This window comes from Boleophthalmus pectinirostris, unplaced genomic scaffold (genome assembly GCF_026225935.1).
Source record: "Boleophthalmus pectinirostris isolate CB_2022bp ecotype Guang Dong unplaced genomic scaffold, ASM2622593v1 HiC_scaffold_2, whole genome shotgun sequence".
In the NCBI taxonomy this organism is placed as follows: domain Eukaryota; kingdom Metazoa; phylum Chordata; class Actinopteri; order Gobiiformes; family Gobiidae; genus Boleophthalmus; species Boleophthalmus pectinirostris.
In genome coordinates, this window is record NW_026571152.1 from 23,953,294 (window position 1) to 23,967,629 (window position 14,336).

The 14,336-nt window shown below is 38.6% G+C and overlaps 2 protein-coding genes across 2 annotated transcripts; both read left to right on the top strand.

Moving 5' to 3' along the window:
- Nucleotides 1-414: 414 nt before the first annotated feature.
- On the top strand, nt 415-6,631 carry cotl1 (coactosin-like F-actin binding protein 1). Its single transcript, XM_020934885.2, has 4 exons — nt 415-739; nt 1,379-1,461; nt 4,371-4,528; nt 5,074-6,631. The coding sequence occupies exons 1-4, from the start codon at nt 663-665 to the stop codon at nt 5,182-5,184; spliced, it is 429 nt and encodes a 142-aa protein (XP_020790544.1). The 5' UTR covers nt 415-662; the 3' UTR covers nt 5,185-6,631.
- A 3,968-nt stretch (nt 6,632-10,599) lies between these two features.
- On the top strand, nt 10,600-13,947 carry meak7 (MTOR associated protein, eak-7 homolog). The gene is made up of 9 exons (XM_055155277.1): nt 10,600-10,722; nt 11,060-11,228; nt 11,329-11,589; nt 11,806-11,950; nt 12,031-12,239; nt 12,342-12,528; nt 12,657-12,775; nt 13,107-13,286; nt 13,356-13,947. Exons 2-9 carry the CDS (start codon nt 11,064-11,066, stop codon nt 13,479-13,481), a joined length of 1,392 nt encoding a protein of 463 aa, XP_055011252.1. The 5' UTR covers nt 10,600-10,722; nt 11,060-11,063; the 3' UTR covers nt 13,482-13,947.
- Nucleotides 13,948-14,336: the final 389 nt, after the last annotated feature.

A 14,336-nucleotide genomic window follows, 5' to 3' on the forward strand; every position in this document is an offset into this window, starting at 1 on the left:
TATTTTTACTTTGAAAGAATGCATGTTTTCCAAGATATTTGCTTAGGAATAAAAACGCATGTGAATTAACATTAACATTCACATAGCCTATGTTTTATATAGAACATTTTAATGCCCTACTGTGGAATATTTCTGGCAAAGTAATAACGTCTCTAACCCGCTACCAGAAAATTTACACTGTGCACCTTTGCAGGATACACATTTTTTAAATTATAAGGCTTATTATTTCCACTCGACTATTGATGATACCCCGCTTTGCACCATGGCGTCCACGCCACATATTTGACCACTGCTTTCATATCGGCCTAACCACTGTATTCCCTTGTTTAGGGGACTTTATTTTGAAATCCACTTCCGATGAAGTCTCTAATTGGCAATGATAACTTTACGCAATGGTTCAGCAGAGCAGCGACGATAGGAGGTACAGCAGTGTGTCTGTGGGACTTCTGTCTGTGCTGCCAACCTACCCGCCTCACATCACTACATCACCACCGCCCACCGCAGCACAAGTCAGGAAACCAGTCCCCCTCTGCGCCCTGAGCCCGGCTGAGATTTAAGAGCTCCACCGTCTCTCTCATCAGCGCGCCCCGACTGTATGTGGAGCTGTCCAAGTTAGCTGCTTTTTACTGCGTTACGCTCACTGCGACTGTCCATCCGAAAAAATGGCAACCCAGATTGACAAAGAAGCTTGCAGAGAAGCTTACAATGATGTGCGGGACGACAATACAGAAACCAATTGGTAAGTAAGCCTTTTGGAAAAGAATACTCGCATTTCATTGTCCCGTGCACATTAGGAACGCCACGCGTAAAACACTACAAAGGATCACTTGTTGTACTTAATTCCCCTTAAACCAACATTTTGTGGGGAAGTTCATTTTAGGGGCGCGTTACCGCCCTGGACACTGCTGCCTTTTGTGCGCACACCTTGCATAAAATTTCTTTAATTTTAATCCAAAAGTTAAATTTCACCGAATGTCGAGTTGGAGAAAAAATTTCTTTGTATAACAGTTGCAATAATGTCAAATGGACTGTTTTATCAACGGGATTCAATGAGATTTTGGCCCCAGACCAATTCAACGTGCGTATTTAGTAATTGCCAGAGGGATGGGTGTGCGCAGTGAGGGGCTCTTACTCCAAGTGTAGCCTAACACCCTCTGGTTTAAAATGAAGCTTAATTCATTCTCTGCTGCTCTAGACCCAGCGGGGCAGAAATAATTTCCTTTGTCCTGTATTCATTCACAGAGCGCTGGATAGGCACCGTAGACTGTACAGTTTTCCAACAGCTGGACTACTTTCTGTTTTGTATTTCACGAGCATCTTGTGTCTTGTTATTTTGCTGTGAACCGTAATTACCATAAATGCATGTGCTGTGTTCCAGGGTTGTGTTTAAATACGATGGCTCTATGATCGTGCCTGGAGAACAAGGAGTTGACTATGAGGATTTCAAGAGACTGTGCACAGGTAGGTACTGCAGCCTTAAGGTGAAACTTCAACTCCAGCTGTTGTTTCTTATTACATAGATGCCAGCATGTGTGTGCCCAGGCCATGTGCATGGACGGGTTAAACAAGGGGTATGCTACTGAGCTTGACTTGGCAGGACCTTAATCTTTTAAGACTCTCTTACTCCCTCACCATTGCCTCTCTGTTGTTGTAATGCAATGCAATGAAGCCTGTAACTAAAACAGAGCATTGCATTGCACACCCTAGCCCCTCCCTAAACATACCCTTATTATGCACCTGACCTTATTATATTGTTCTTTTTGTTGTATTTTGATACAAAACATGTAGCTATAATATGCTTTAGAATTATGCAATGCCACTGTTAAAAATTACATGAATGACTATTATATAGTGACTATTATACAGTGGCATTTAATAATCAATGTCACTTTTTAAAAATGCTAACCAAATAGAAATGGCTTGTAAATAATTAACATTAACTATTGGGTCATGTCACCAATCTTTAAACAACCCAAAGAACAACCCCTACGTAAACTATAATTAGTGTCTGACAGTTCCCCGAAACCCAGACTGCAATTCCAATATGCACAAGACCTACATTGTTTAAGTATTTGAAAATGCAGGAGAAGCTACAGCTGACAGTGTGTGGGCTTGTCCGGAGTTCATTTGTGTTGCAGAGAAAGGCCTCCTGACATAATGACTCCCAGTGAGGATTTGTTGTACAGTTGTGGGCGTTCGGTCCTGTCCCATGGGGGCTGGTCCCTGCTCAGATGTTGGGTGTGGTGCTCTCAGATGCAGGCTCCGTCCTCAGGGCACCACTCATCTGCTCACATCTGAGCTCACATTCCTATGTTGAAATAAGCCATTTATGACAATGTTACAGTCAGCTGCAGGGCTCACTGTTGGTTCCTGTTCAGTGATGACACACTTCTGTAGGGGCTTGCTTTCCTTATTTAGCTGTTAGTTTGCAGACTAAATGAAGTGGGCGGAGCTGCAGGTCAGGTCTGAAATTAGACCTGGGAAACTCTTTTTTTCTATGACTGTGAGAAGAAATATAATAATGAGGTGGCCAAATTATTTAAATGAAAGAAACAATCTGGATTTAAAACTCAAGTGAAACTATCAAAACAAACGTACTGTAGTTGTGCTTCAAAGAGACAAATCATTTCTATCTTGCCGAAGGTTTTATACATCCAGCACATATATTTATTTTCATTGATTATGAAAGCATTATACCTTCCTAGTCTTGCTTAAAGGGACCCTGGTATACTGTGCTGTGTCATCTCTGGTGTCAGTGTTGAGTCAGCATAACTTTAAGGAAGATAAACCAAAAGAATGTGCCACATGAGGAAGTGTGCCCTTTAGCTAAACCTACATTATCTATCCTTTGTGTACTTTTAAGGCAAATTATGGACTCTGGACCAGCCTGAATAAGTAGGCCTGCCATAATAATAAATTTTGAAGTACAATATATTGTTGAAGAAAATATAGATGACTGATAATACCAAAACTAATCACTCTAAAGTATAATTAGCCCCCCCCACCCCCCCAAAAAACCTAAAGACACAAACTACAATATATAAAAAGCAGAATGAAACACTTTAGCACTTATTTTGTATCTATGATGAGTCATCATTTACATCTCATATCTAATCTTAGAACAGAAAAGTAACCAAACCTTTCCCACGAGTGCAAAGAAAGTATACATATGATAAATAATTGTTCCACTCATCATGTATTGAAACAAGTCGATATATAATAATCGTGACAGGTCTATGAATAAGTATAAAATAGGTCACTGAAATGTTATGTCTTCCTTAAAGTGTGAAGTAAAGTTTTTTTATCTTTTAATTCTGAGTCAGTAAAAAAGTTAATTGCATGGCCCCATACAAGTATTTTATTCATACAAGACCCCACGTTCAGCTTGTCCGATAGATGTCTTTTCTAGTTCGCATACTTCAGTCATAGCACCACCAGGAATCATGAGGTGTGGCTTTTGCAGTAATGTTATTTTTATTCCTATAGTGTTGATGTTGAAAAGCCCCTGTCATTTAACTTCCCCACAAAACTTCTGCTTCTGGGCCTACAAATGTGCTTTCAAATAATACGATGGATAAAAGAAGTGTTTTTGTTTAGAACTGGCATTTTGTCTAAAAAATTGTACTTCACATCCACTGTTTTTCTAAGCACAAACTGATTGATTAACTAGTAACTAACCATGTGATATTGTGTATTATGGCACTAGTTGTTACTGAGTAGTCCAGAAGTAAATCAAGTGCCTACTGTTCTTAGTCGGTCAAATGACAGAGCACAGTTGCTGACAAGAATGCCTTTATCAGCCACTTAACAGATAATGAAGACTGTAAAGCACTTTGTAGAAATTTGGGCCACTGACCTCCAGCAAGCACTCAGATCAGTCTAAGCTGTTTAATAATTACAGCCAGGGCACTGGCAGCAGAGCCCAACTGATATTTATGGGTCCAGTACTGATATAAATGGAGTTGGAGTTTGGAGGCTCTGATAGCTCATGTATATACTGGTAATGGTAATAATTCCTTGTAAATCTGCAGCTGATTGTAAAACGTAGGTCAAGCTGTAGTTAGGTTTATTTAGGCTACATTTATTCTGTCAGTTTTAAAGACATGTTCTGGGTCAATTACATTTAGAATAGAATAGTTTATTTCTCAGGCGATCAAAAGAATGATGAAATATAAGGATGGTTACCATAGTGATTAAGAAAATATATCTTGGGTGTGAAAAAGAACTCATGAATGCACTTAAAATGTACATTTAAAATGCTAAAGTTTTACTGTAATAAAGCTGAAAGAACCCATTGCTATATAGGTAATAATAACAGTATTATAATTTGAACATGTCCCTAACTGTTTTACTCTCCTCTGTGTTGATAGATGATGCCAGGATTTTCGCATTCCTCAGAATCACAACAGGTGATGCCATGAGCAAACGGGCCAAATTCACACTCATCACCTGGATTGGCGAGTGCATCAGCGGACTGCAGCGTGCCAAAGTCAGCACAGACAAATCACTGGTCAAAGAGGTAGTCCAGGTAAGAACTGCTGTCCTCACAATAACACATGTAGTCATAACATAAGAAGAGAGGACAGGGAGGGGACAGGGAATGGCTCCTTTGGGGATAATGGAAACAGGTGTCATAGCAATAGGGTGGACAGGTCTGATGTAATGGTTATAGTAGAGTTTTCCACTGATTGCACCCTTGTTATTAGAGGTATAAATGCCAAAACAATTATATCATGGTTTTCCGGAGATCACAATTTTGATTTTATCACAATCCAAGCAGTGTTTTAGTAGCTTTAAGAAGTCAGTTAGGAGTACTAAAGGAATCTACTGCTTCTGAGAGTTCACACTTCACTTTGATTGGTTAAATCCACCTGTCACTCACATCATGAAACAGAAACAGGGTAGTCCTCGATGATGCATCCAGTGGGTTGATTACTTTACTCATATTGACACTGAGCAGTACTAACATGCACAACCAACACTGTTTACATATTTTTTAAAGTAATAATGCAATTTTGTGTCAAATATAATGTTTTGAGGAATATTAATTCTCCTGTGGGTCTACTTTCACAGACCTATGCCAAGGAGTTCTTGATTAGTGACCCGAAAGAGCTGGAGGAGGACTATATCCGCGAAGAGCTGAAGAAAGCAGGGGGCGCTAACTACGACGCTCAGGCTGAGTAGACCCCACAGCGTTGCAGGGGTCTGGGGTCCGAGGGGGAGTGAGGGGGAGTGAGGGGCTTGGGAGGGGAGTGTCAGTGCTGCTACCTCTGGGCGAGAGGGACAGGCAGGAGGGATGGTACACTCCACAAATATTAGGCACTTTACTACGAAGTAAAGATGAATGTTACCTGTTCTGTTACAAGGACACAGGTGCTTCAAAACCAGAGCTAACCCTTGTTACAGCCACATTTCACATTTTTGGATCATTTGCAAAGCAGGTACACAGAGAATCACAGAGTATGATGGACAACTTTTTTAAATTATAGGTCTGGGCACCACTGAGTATGCTGATTATTTCAAAAAATCTCTTGCCAAATTAAATAATTAGCCACTGCAGTTTTCACTCGGCAGAAACCACACATGATATAAAGGTTGACAAAGATCAGAAAAGGCCAAGATTGCAGCTGGTAGATTTTTAAGATGATTATTCTTTTCATTATACCAGCTTGCTTGAGTTTTATTCAATGTGTTACAGTGGGACATTATATAATATTGTAAAATATGTTATAATAACACACTGTAGCTTAACCAAATGAAAAACAAAGCATATTATTGATGCCAGAGTGGTTTGCAGTGTGTCCCTGCCCTGCCCCCTCTTGACCAGTTTGAGTATGCACATGGGTATGTCATCTCAAATACATCTTCGCCTCAGTGTCAGTGGAGAAACTTGAAGTTCTACTAAGGCTTAGCACTGTTAGCTTCAGTGATCTTCTGAGGATGTGGAACATGTTTCTGAGTGTTGTACTTTTTAAACATCAATGTGTGAGGTGAGCATTTGAAAAAGCTCTTCATTGTAGCATGTGTTTGACAACACAACATGCACTGAGTCAAAGACACTGTGCCTCCAGGACCATCAGACCTCCATTGATCCAGAGGGAGCTGGCGTGAATCTTGTTGTAGCTGTGAGAAATTGCATAATTTTGTACCTGTGACCTGATATCCATAGACATCCTCTCGGCAGCTGTCAGCTCATTTCACTGACAGTGCAGGTCTTATAGTCCTGGACTTTCATCTCAGTCTTAATGTATCCATGCATACTGTAATTTACTGTGTTTGCTGCCTTAGTCTCCCATGGAGAGGGGCATGATGGGAGTTCGTGGACGCTACACTGTGATTGGCTACCCTTCTTCCACACTAAAGGGGCAGCTTTCTGGTGGTAATATCTCTTTGCATTTGATCCAGACCCTGTCTCTCTACATGTACCGGAAATATGAACTTAGGACTTGTTGTAATTTTTAATAAATCTGTAAAATGACTTTTTATTTTTCCTGTCCATTTCATTTGGAAACATGGTTTCTCATCTCAATATTTGTGAAAGAGATTTTGAAATTATTTAGGAAGATACTACAAGGACTGAACTGGGCACAAAATTAGTCGTTTCAAATAAAATTGATGTTTTTCCAAAAAATTATCTCTGTCTTTTTTAAAGAATATCGCCTTACCTTTAACATAAGCAGCGAGATATCAGTTCTAGTTTTACAAAATTATGATTTAGTTAGAATAAAATTGTAGTTTAATAATCAATGCAAAATATAGAAGATTAATTATAAATCTAAAATAATTCACACAGGCATGTATTCTCTGTATACTCTTACTTCTTTTGTGTCATTGTGAAATTATCGGTTTGATTGTGCCATGATTAGGGGGGTTTACTGGAGACTTCTGCCACCCTTTGTTTTCCGTCCCAGTACAGAGTGGCCAGGCATTCCTCTGGCCTCCTCAGTACTGCAGTATTCAGCCTCCTCCAGGTCATGTGCTCTGTCCTGTTATGTGAGAGACTGAGGCAAAGCTTCAGCAAATAAAACCAGAATTGTCTCTTTCTCTCTCCCACCCAGCGTCATCAAATGTTTGCATGATGATATTCATGAAGGGGGAGTTATGTAAGACCAGATGTGCTTGAGGAATTTCTTTTAAACTAAAATTCTTCTATGATTTATCATACTTTTGGTTATAGACACTGGTTTAAATAAATATTATCAACCCATGAAAATAATACATACGAGCAAACTTTTGACAGGGTGCATAGTGACTTCATGGTTATCCTGGCTATATACATACATACATACAAACATATTTATACCTGAAAGTGGAAGTAGACCATGATTGCAAACCCTTACTATACGATTATTTGTGTGTTACACCTTTTTCAAATGTAAACAGTGGATTACAGTAACCCATTGGCTCTGGTGGAGCGAGAAGATGATTGGTTGAGAGCAAATTCGAACAGCGTCCATGTGAAAGGGGGTGAGTCAGGGGCCCGTGTGTTGGCACAGAGCTGCCATTGTGAACGACCACAACAGGCTGAGGCCGCTCCATTCTCAGCCCAATAAGCATCTGTTTATGCGCTCCACTCACTTCCACTACACTCATACAGACTCACAATGGGCTTCCAGCCAGACCAACCAGCCAACGGCTTTAAAAACATGATTATTAGACAGTAACATTGTAACATTGATAGACATTAGATTAGATCAAGATTACATTCAGGTATGTGTGTGTGAATATATATATCTATATCTATATCTATATATATATATATATATATATATATATATATATATATATATATATATATATATATATATTTTTTTTTTTTTTTTTATTATTAATTTGAACATGTTTTTTTTATTCATTTCAAATTGTGTAACATTTAGGTTACTATGTATTTAGCTGTTACTGACTAACTTCTGTAGACATAGAAAAGAAGTCCTTATCTACAACAGGAGCTACATAAGGAAGTAACAATAAGATCTTACTTCCTCATTGACAAAATGTGTCACAGTTCAAGCTGAAGAATGCAAGTCAGAAGAAAGTTATTCTTCAAATATTTTCTACCTTTGTGTTGATCTGCATGTAAAGAACAAACTATGATAAACAAAGAAATACAAGTAAAATATGAGAAGAAAACAATGTGCCATGTATTACTATGGGTCTATGCCTTCTTTATTCTGAAGTCCATGTGACTCAGTGCATTTTCAAGAAATGTAAAATTATATAATGTAATTTAGTACAAATGTTTAAAATGCATGTACTAGTATTTTAAAAGTCTTGTTATTCAGTTATGGAGGTGGAGACAAGTAATGCAGCTCCAAGAGGAATGCCTCAACAGCATTGTGACTGTCCTGTTGTGTGTGCACCAATCCAATTTCTATATTCTCTTGAAATCTCTTTAATCTCCTTCATGTTATAGTGTGTCACTGACTCACTGTTATTTTAATTAAATAACAATAACTTGACATGGATCAGTGACAATAGTAAAATTGTTACTCATTTAATAGGGCCACCTCATCCACCCATTGCACCATTTCTGCACTGAAGGATATGACACTCAAAGGTCAGTGACTATAAGACCAATGCAGAGGCAGGGGGCATTCCAAATAAGAAGGGGGTGGGGGATCATATAGTTATATAGTTATATAGTAAAGTTCTGAGCCAGTGGGTATGTATCAGATTAATTACACAACACTCACGTTTATGTTCATTTAAATATTTAACATCCATGCAGTAAAGTCTTTAGGTGCCCTACTGCAGTTACCATATAGGCACAGTAAATAATCCTCTCACAACAGCAGCTCTTTCAGCAGATGTAACACTGGATGCTGCACGATTCATCTCAGATCTCAGAAACCACTAGAAGGAAGTCTATGGCAATAGATTTGTGTTTCATTCAATTTCTTTATTTTTTGAAATCTTAGTTTAAAAGAAAAAGAAATAAAAATATGGATTGACTTTGAACATATTATGTCTGTATAATAACAAACAGCTTAATGGGCGAAACACAGATGCCAAGTGTGTCTTGTGAACTTAGATATCTGACTTCAAATTCAAATGCCCAAGAAAAGACATGCAAAATCCTTACTTGTGCCTGAAGTATCCCTAATTTTCATTTCCTCAGAATGCTCCAGTATTTGCGTAGAACAGCATGACTGTGTCCATAACAACATTTTAAAATTTTAGACCACAAAATTAGCCTTGAACATGAGCTTGCTTAAAATATGAGATGAACCTAAATAGAGGTTTGAAGGGTGTTTGTGTGGTGCATCCTTTTTTGACAAGAAAGTGCTACTCAAAAAAGACTTCCTGTGCTGTCACTCAGCACACAGCATGCCCATATATGGCTGAAGTTGAGAGGAGGGAAAGCAGAAGTAACATCACAAACTTCTCCTGTTTGAACTTGCTAAAGGTGAGTGACGTGCCTCTGATAATGATCAGCCCAAGCTCTTTTTATTGGCTAGTGCACTTGTGGAGTCAGGTCTCAGACACCAACCAAGATGTGTCTAAACCTGCTGGAGAATGATATACAAATCAAGATGGCATCCAATATTTTAAACTCTGGTTCATATCACATCAGCAGTCATTTATTTTCTATAAAATATTACAATGAAAATAATTAAAATAAACCCAGAGCTAGTTATTGTTTTTATTTATAATTTTTTCACCTAAAATTAAAAAGACACTCATAATTTGTTTCAATGATTTGATTTGCAAATGAGTAAGTAACAATGCTAAACCACATGCCATAAACCATAACATGCATTTTACAATAGATGCCTATTCCAAAAATAATCCAATACTTATCTTTCAATAACCCAATAAATTATTTTATATGTAATTCTGAAATGGGCTCAGTCAGAGACATGTGATTGAAGAATTCAAATTCAACAATTCCATTGAGTTAATAGTCTAAAATATGTGTTTCTCATTAGTCCTTAAAACAATAAAACAATCTTGACGAGTAGACCTGCTGGTTACATAACAGCATACTTCATCAATTATTTTATTTTCTTCAGTGGATCAACAATGAACAGTGATTGCTTCCATGTGCATTGTCTTCTCAGGTCTATTGACTATTTATTTGCATTGGAAGGTAAATGAACGTCACCTTTATAATGTGCAAACGAGAGAGGTTTTAGCAGAGAGTCAAATACAATGCAACACACCCAGCTCAGTCAACTCACCTAATCTATGCCCTTAAAAGGCGCTTTTCTGCAGTCTGCTGATTTTACTAAGAGCATCATCCTTTGCTCGCGTGCGCACTCTGCTGGAGGGAAATTATAAAAGACGAACATTAAAACATTTTTCTTTTAAATTAAGTTAAATTGTAACTGACTTTGTCATAATCAACAACCACGAATGACTGGACATTAAACTCTTTCTGCGTATTTAGCTAAAGTAGAATGGCACAAAAATAGTAGCGAGACTCGTGCATTAAAACATATAAATCATTCAATAGTGCCTTATATTCATATTTATATTCCAGTAAAAATACACATAAACATACAAATGTAATGGAAACTATCTTATGTCCAATCACAAAAGGAGATAATAATATATTATAACAGTTATTGACTGTCGCACTGCACTTCCTTTGAAACCCGGAAGTTTACATCGTCAGCTGGAAGATAAATGAATAAGGCTAGGAGGGTTAGTGCATGGATCTGTTAAAAGGGCTGGTGGAGAGCCACAATGGATCGATTAAACTAACTGTGAAACATTAAGGTTCGAAGATTTTCAGTGTTTATGTCAGAACTGCATTGATACATAGACCACGTAGTGCAACATCTCCGTACTCGGTTAAGATCAAAATATTTCGACACAAAATATAGTAAACCTTCATGGTGAAAACCTGTAGCCTTGAAATTAGTAAAAATGTATAGTGTACTATAGTGAACCAGTTTAAATGTTGGCTGTCCCTTATGTTCTTGTGTTGCAGTGTGACGCTTGTTAATATCAGTATGGAGACTTCAATTTAACAGTATTTTTTATAACCCTTTGCCTAAACCTGTATTCTACAGTATACTCTGACATGTTGTATTGCTCTGCATTTTCTCTACAGAACAATGGGGAACACAGGCAGTGAGTTGATGCACAAGCGGCTGGACCGCTTTCGGCCTGAGGAGCGGCCTGTGATCCAGGCTGTGTTTGACCGTCTCCTGGGCACTGGGCCCTCAGGAGCCCCCGTTAAAGCAGAGGCCAGGAGCACCTTGAGCCTGGGGATGCTGCAGGTACCATTGTCAAAACTATATAAGCATGTACAGGTGCTGCTGTCTTACAAACTCAGATGTGAAAATGAAAGTTAAAGATTTTTTTCTTTGTCTGCTCAAGTCAGCTGTAAGCGCTGTGATTCCAGACCCCATGGTTCAAAGGATCTACAGATGTCTGTGTAGTGTAGACGCTGGTCAGGTCCCTGGTGGGTCTGGAAAGTCCCACTCAGTCTCTGTCGCAGGTGTTACTCGGGACCAGCTGGTGATTTTTCTGGCTGATATTCTGAGAGGCACAGCAGAGGAACGTGCCCCTCTTGTCTTGGCCATGTCCCAGAGCCCAGGACCACAGGCAGCATCTGTCTCATGTGATCAAGTCATCCAGGTGAGGTCCTCATATTATCTTTGCTGCTGAATCTTCTCTCTATAAGTAAAAGAGTTTATCATGTTTTAACTAACCAGGAAATTCAGTTTGATGACAAAATAGTATTTGTTTTCAATCTATTATATCTGTTTGGATAATTAATTGTAATAATAAAACAAAATATAAGCATCACATGTGTTCTTAAAATATGATCTTATTTGCTATGTTTGTCCTCAGTTTCTCCAGGATTTGATTGCTGCTGTAATTCAGACCCTGGCCCACAGAGGGCGCCTCCATGGCTGGAAATCTGAGAGGATGGGGGATGCAGCTGCAAGTGTAAAACTGCTGTCAGAGCAAATGTGTTCAGAACTTAAACCCTCTGGTAATTATTATATGTTGTCTCTGGTAACACATGTTTTGTGCCTTCTCTTGTAGTAAACAATTCTTATTGGTTTCTCACAGATGAGGGCTGTGACCGCTCCTGCCTGGAGGACTGGATCTTCAGAGTGCCTAGTGTGTCCTTATATCTGGAGATGGTTGTATCTGCGGGCTTAAATGTTTCTCTGGGGGGGCGCTCTGCCCCCACTCTGCTGCCCCCCTGCATAAATACTCCCTGGAAGGACCTGCACTGTCTGCTGAACCTGCCCACTGTTATGTTCCTGGCACCACAGGTCTTGTACAAGCAGAAAGATCTTTGTTTGTATGAACCAATTACTTAGAAATAGTGTCCTCACAATAGTTAAATATTTATCTGGTTCTTGGTTTCTGTTCAGCTTCCGGATCGGTACAGCGCCCCCTGGAGGCTGGTGTTTTCAACTAACCTCCACGGAGAGAGTTTTACACGGATGGTAACTGGCCTGTTAAAGTGTGGGCCCACGCTTTTACTCATCAAGGACACAAAGGGACATGTATTTGGAGGTTTTGCATCACAGGACTGGGAGATCAAGCCTCAATTTCAGGGTAAGAAAAGTGAAAAATTACTCAATCACACAATCTAAAAAGAGAAATTTGAAGCTGATGTATCACTTGTAAAATGTTTCTTTCTGCCTGGTTGGTCTTCATATGTATATATTTATTTTATGTTTTAGGTGACTCCAGATGCTTCCTGTTCACAGTCAGCCCCTGTCTCAGAGTCTATAATACAACAGGATATAATCAACATTTCATGTACCTTAACCAGAACCAGCAGACCATGCCCAACGGACTTGTAAGTGCTCTAACTGTAACTCTGCGGCAAACCAAAAATGGGAAATTATCTATTGTGGCACAATATGGTCATGTTTTTAATTTTTACCAAAATGTATTATATATCTTTTGTATTTGCTTCCACAACAACTGTAAATGTATTTAGTCGTGAAAAAGTATTATTTACATATCACCCAATATTACTCAAAAAGCAAAAGTAGATGCTTATTTTCCATGCCTTATTATGCCATACTTGGTAAAGAAATATTTCAATGCAATGTTTACTCATATTAAGTGCAAAAATATTTCTTTATTTGTTTACTTGTATTTATCATTGTTTGTGTTTGGACCAGGGTATGGGAGGGCAGCATAACTACTTCGGCCTGTGGCTGGACTCTGATTTTGGTCGTGGTCACAGTCGTGCAAAGCCTAAGTGCACGACATATGGCAGCCCACAGCTCTCTGCTGATGAAGACTTCACTGTGGACACAGTGGAGGTGTGGGCTGTGGGGAAACTCCCAGAGCCTGATGAGGTCTGTTCACTGTGTTCACAATGCACTTTTTGCTTTAAGTAGATTTTAAATATTGACTTCTATTGACAGGATGAAGAGGGACAAGGAAAGAAGAGTGTTCTTGATGCAGATCCAGAAGTTCAAGCCATCATGGAGATGACAGGGAAGACTCTGCACAGCCAGGGCCTCAGGGAGCCAGAGGACGACGAAGGTTAATGAACAGCATTTGTCTAAATGAGACTTCAAAATCTAAACTTTCTCCAGCGCAGTATTCTGTCCTGTGATGTAGAGCATCCAAAAGGATGCCCCTGTAGGATCCCCCTGAAAAGAGATGGATTCTCTTTAAATAAATAAATACATATTGGGTTTATCATGGTATTCCTCCAGCTGTATTTGAATTTAATATAGTTGCCTCTAATTAAGAAAATTTATATATTATCTAAATCAAATTACAAATCTGTCATGTAGTTGATCTTTTTGAATGTTTTAAAATTGTTTAATTTGTTAGAACTCTTGTATGGTAGATGTTTTAATTTTAACTGACTGCAAAACAAATATTTTGTGTAAATTATATCTGTATGTTTGCGTGAGAGTTTGGATGAAAAGTGTGCTCATTTGTGTATTTGATGTCTTGGTCTGATGTTGGAAAGAGAAAAAATACTGACTGCTACAAACAGTCAAAGTGGCTCAAAGGCTTTTTTGTGTGCACCACCCTATCTCCTCTTTCATGCAAATGGTATGTACAGTAGCTCCACATGCAAAACAAGAGGAAGAAAATCCATATAGACATTCATTTGAACCCCTAAATGCAAACTACATGAAGTATCCTCGATTATTTAAAAATCATTACTTTCATTTCACATTTGATCACTTTTCCATTTTTCATTTGTCATTCAGGTCTTAGGGTCTTGATTTAGACAGCTGTATGGTAGAACTAAGAAATGTTTATGCAATTTAATAATAATATTAGCCATTTATACAGGTTAGCCTCTTGAAACTTAAAAGTACCTATATTACGTCATTTGTGCTCTATGTTATAATGTTGTTTCTTCATCACAAACATACCTGGAG

What these genes read in the sequence shown, in the direction of transcription:
- meak7 (XM_055155277.1), top strand. Translation starts at nt 11,064, where the DNA reads ATGGGGAACACAGGCAGTGAGTTGATGCACAAGCGGCTGGACCGCTTT. An exon ending in TGAGCCTGGGGATGCTGCAG is followed by an intron (nt 11,229 to 11,328) that starts GTACCATTGTCA and finishes TGTCTGCTCAAG; the next exon opens with TCAGCTGTAAGCGCTGTGAT. An exon ending in CATGTGATCAAGTCATCCAG is followed by an intron (nt 11,590 to 11,805) that starts GTGAGGTCCTCA and finishes GTTTGTCCTCAG; the next exon opens with TTTCTCCAGGATTTGATTGC.
- cotl1 (XM_020934885.2), top strand. Translation starts at nt 663, where the DNA reads ATGGCAACCCAGATTGACAAAGAAGCTTGCAGAGAAGCTTACAATGAT. An exon ending in GACAATACAGAAACCAATTG is followed by an intron (nt 740 to 1,378) that starts GTAAGTAAGCCT and finishes GCTGTGTTCCAG; the next exon opens with GGTTGTGTTTAAATACGATG. An exon ending in TGGTCAAAGAGGTAGTCCAG is followed by an intron (nt 4,529 to 5,073) that starts GTAAGAACTGCT and finishes CTACTTTCACAG; the next exon opens with ACCTATGCCAAGGAGTTCTT.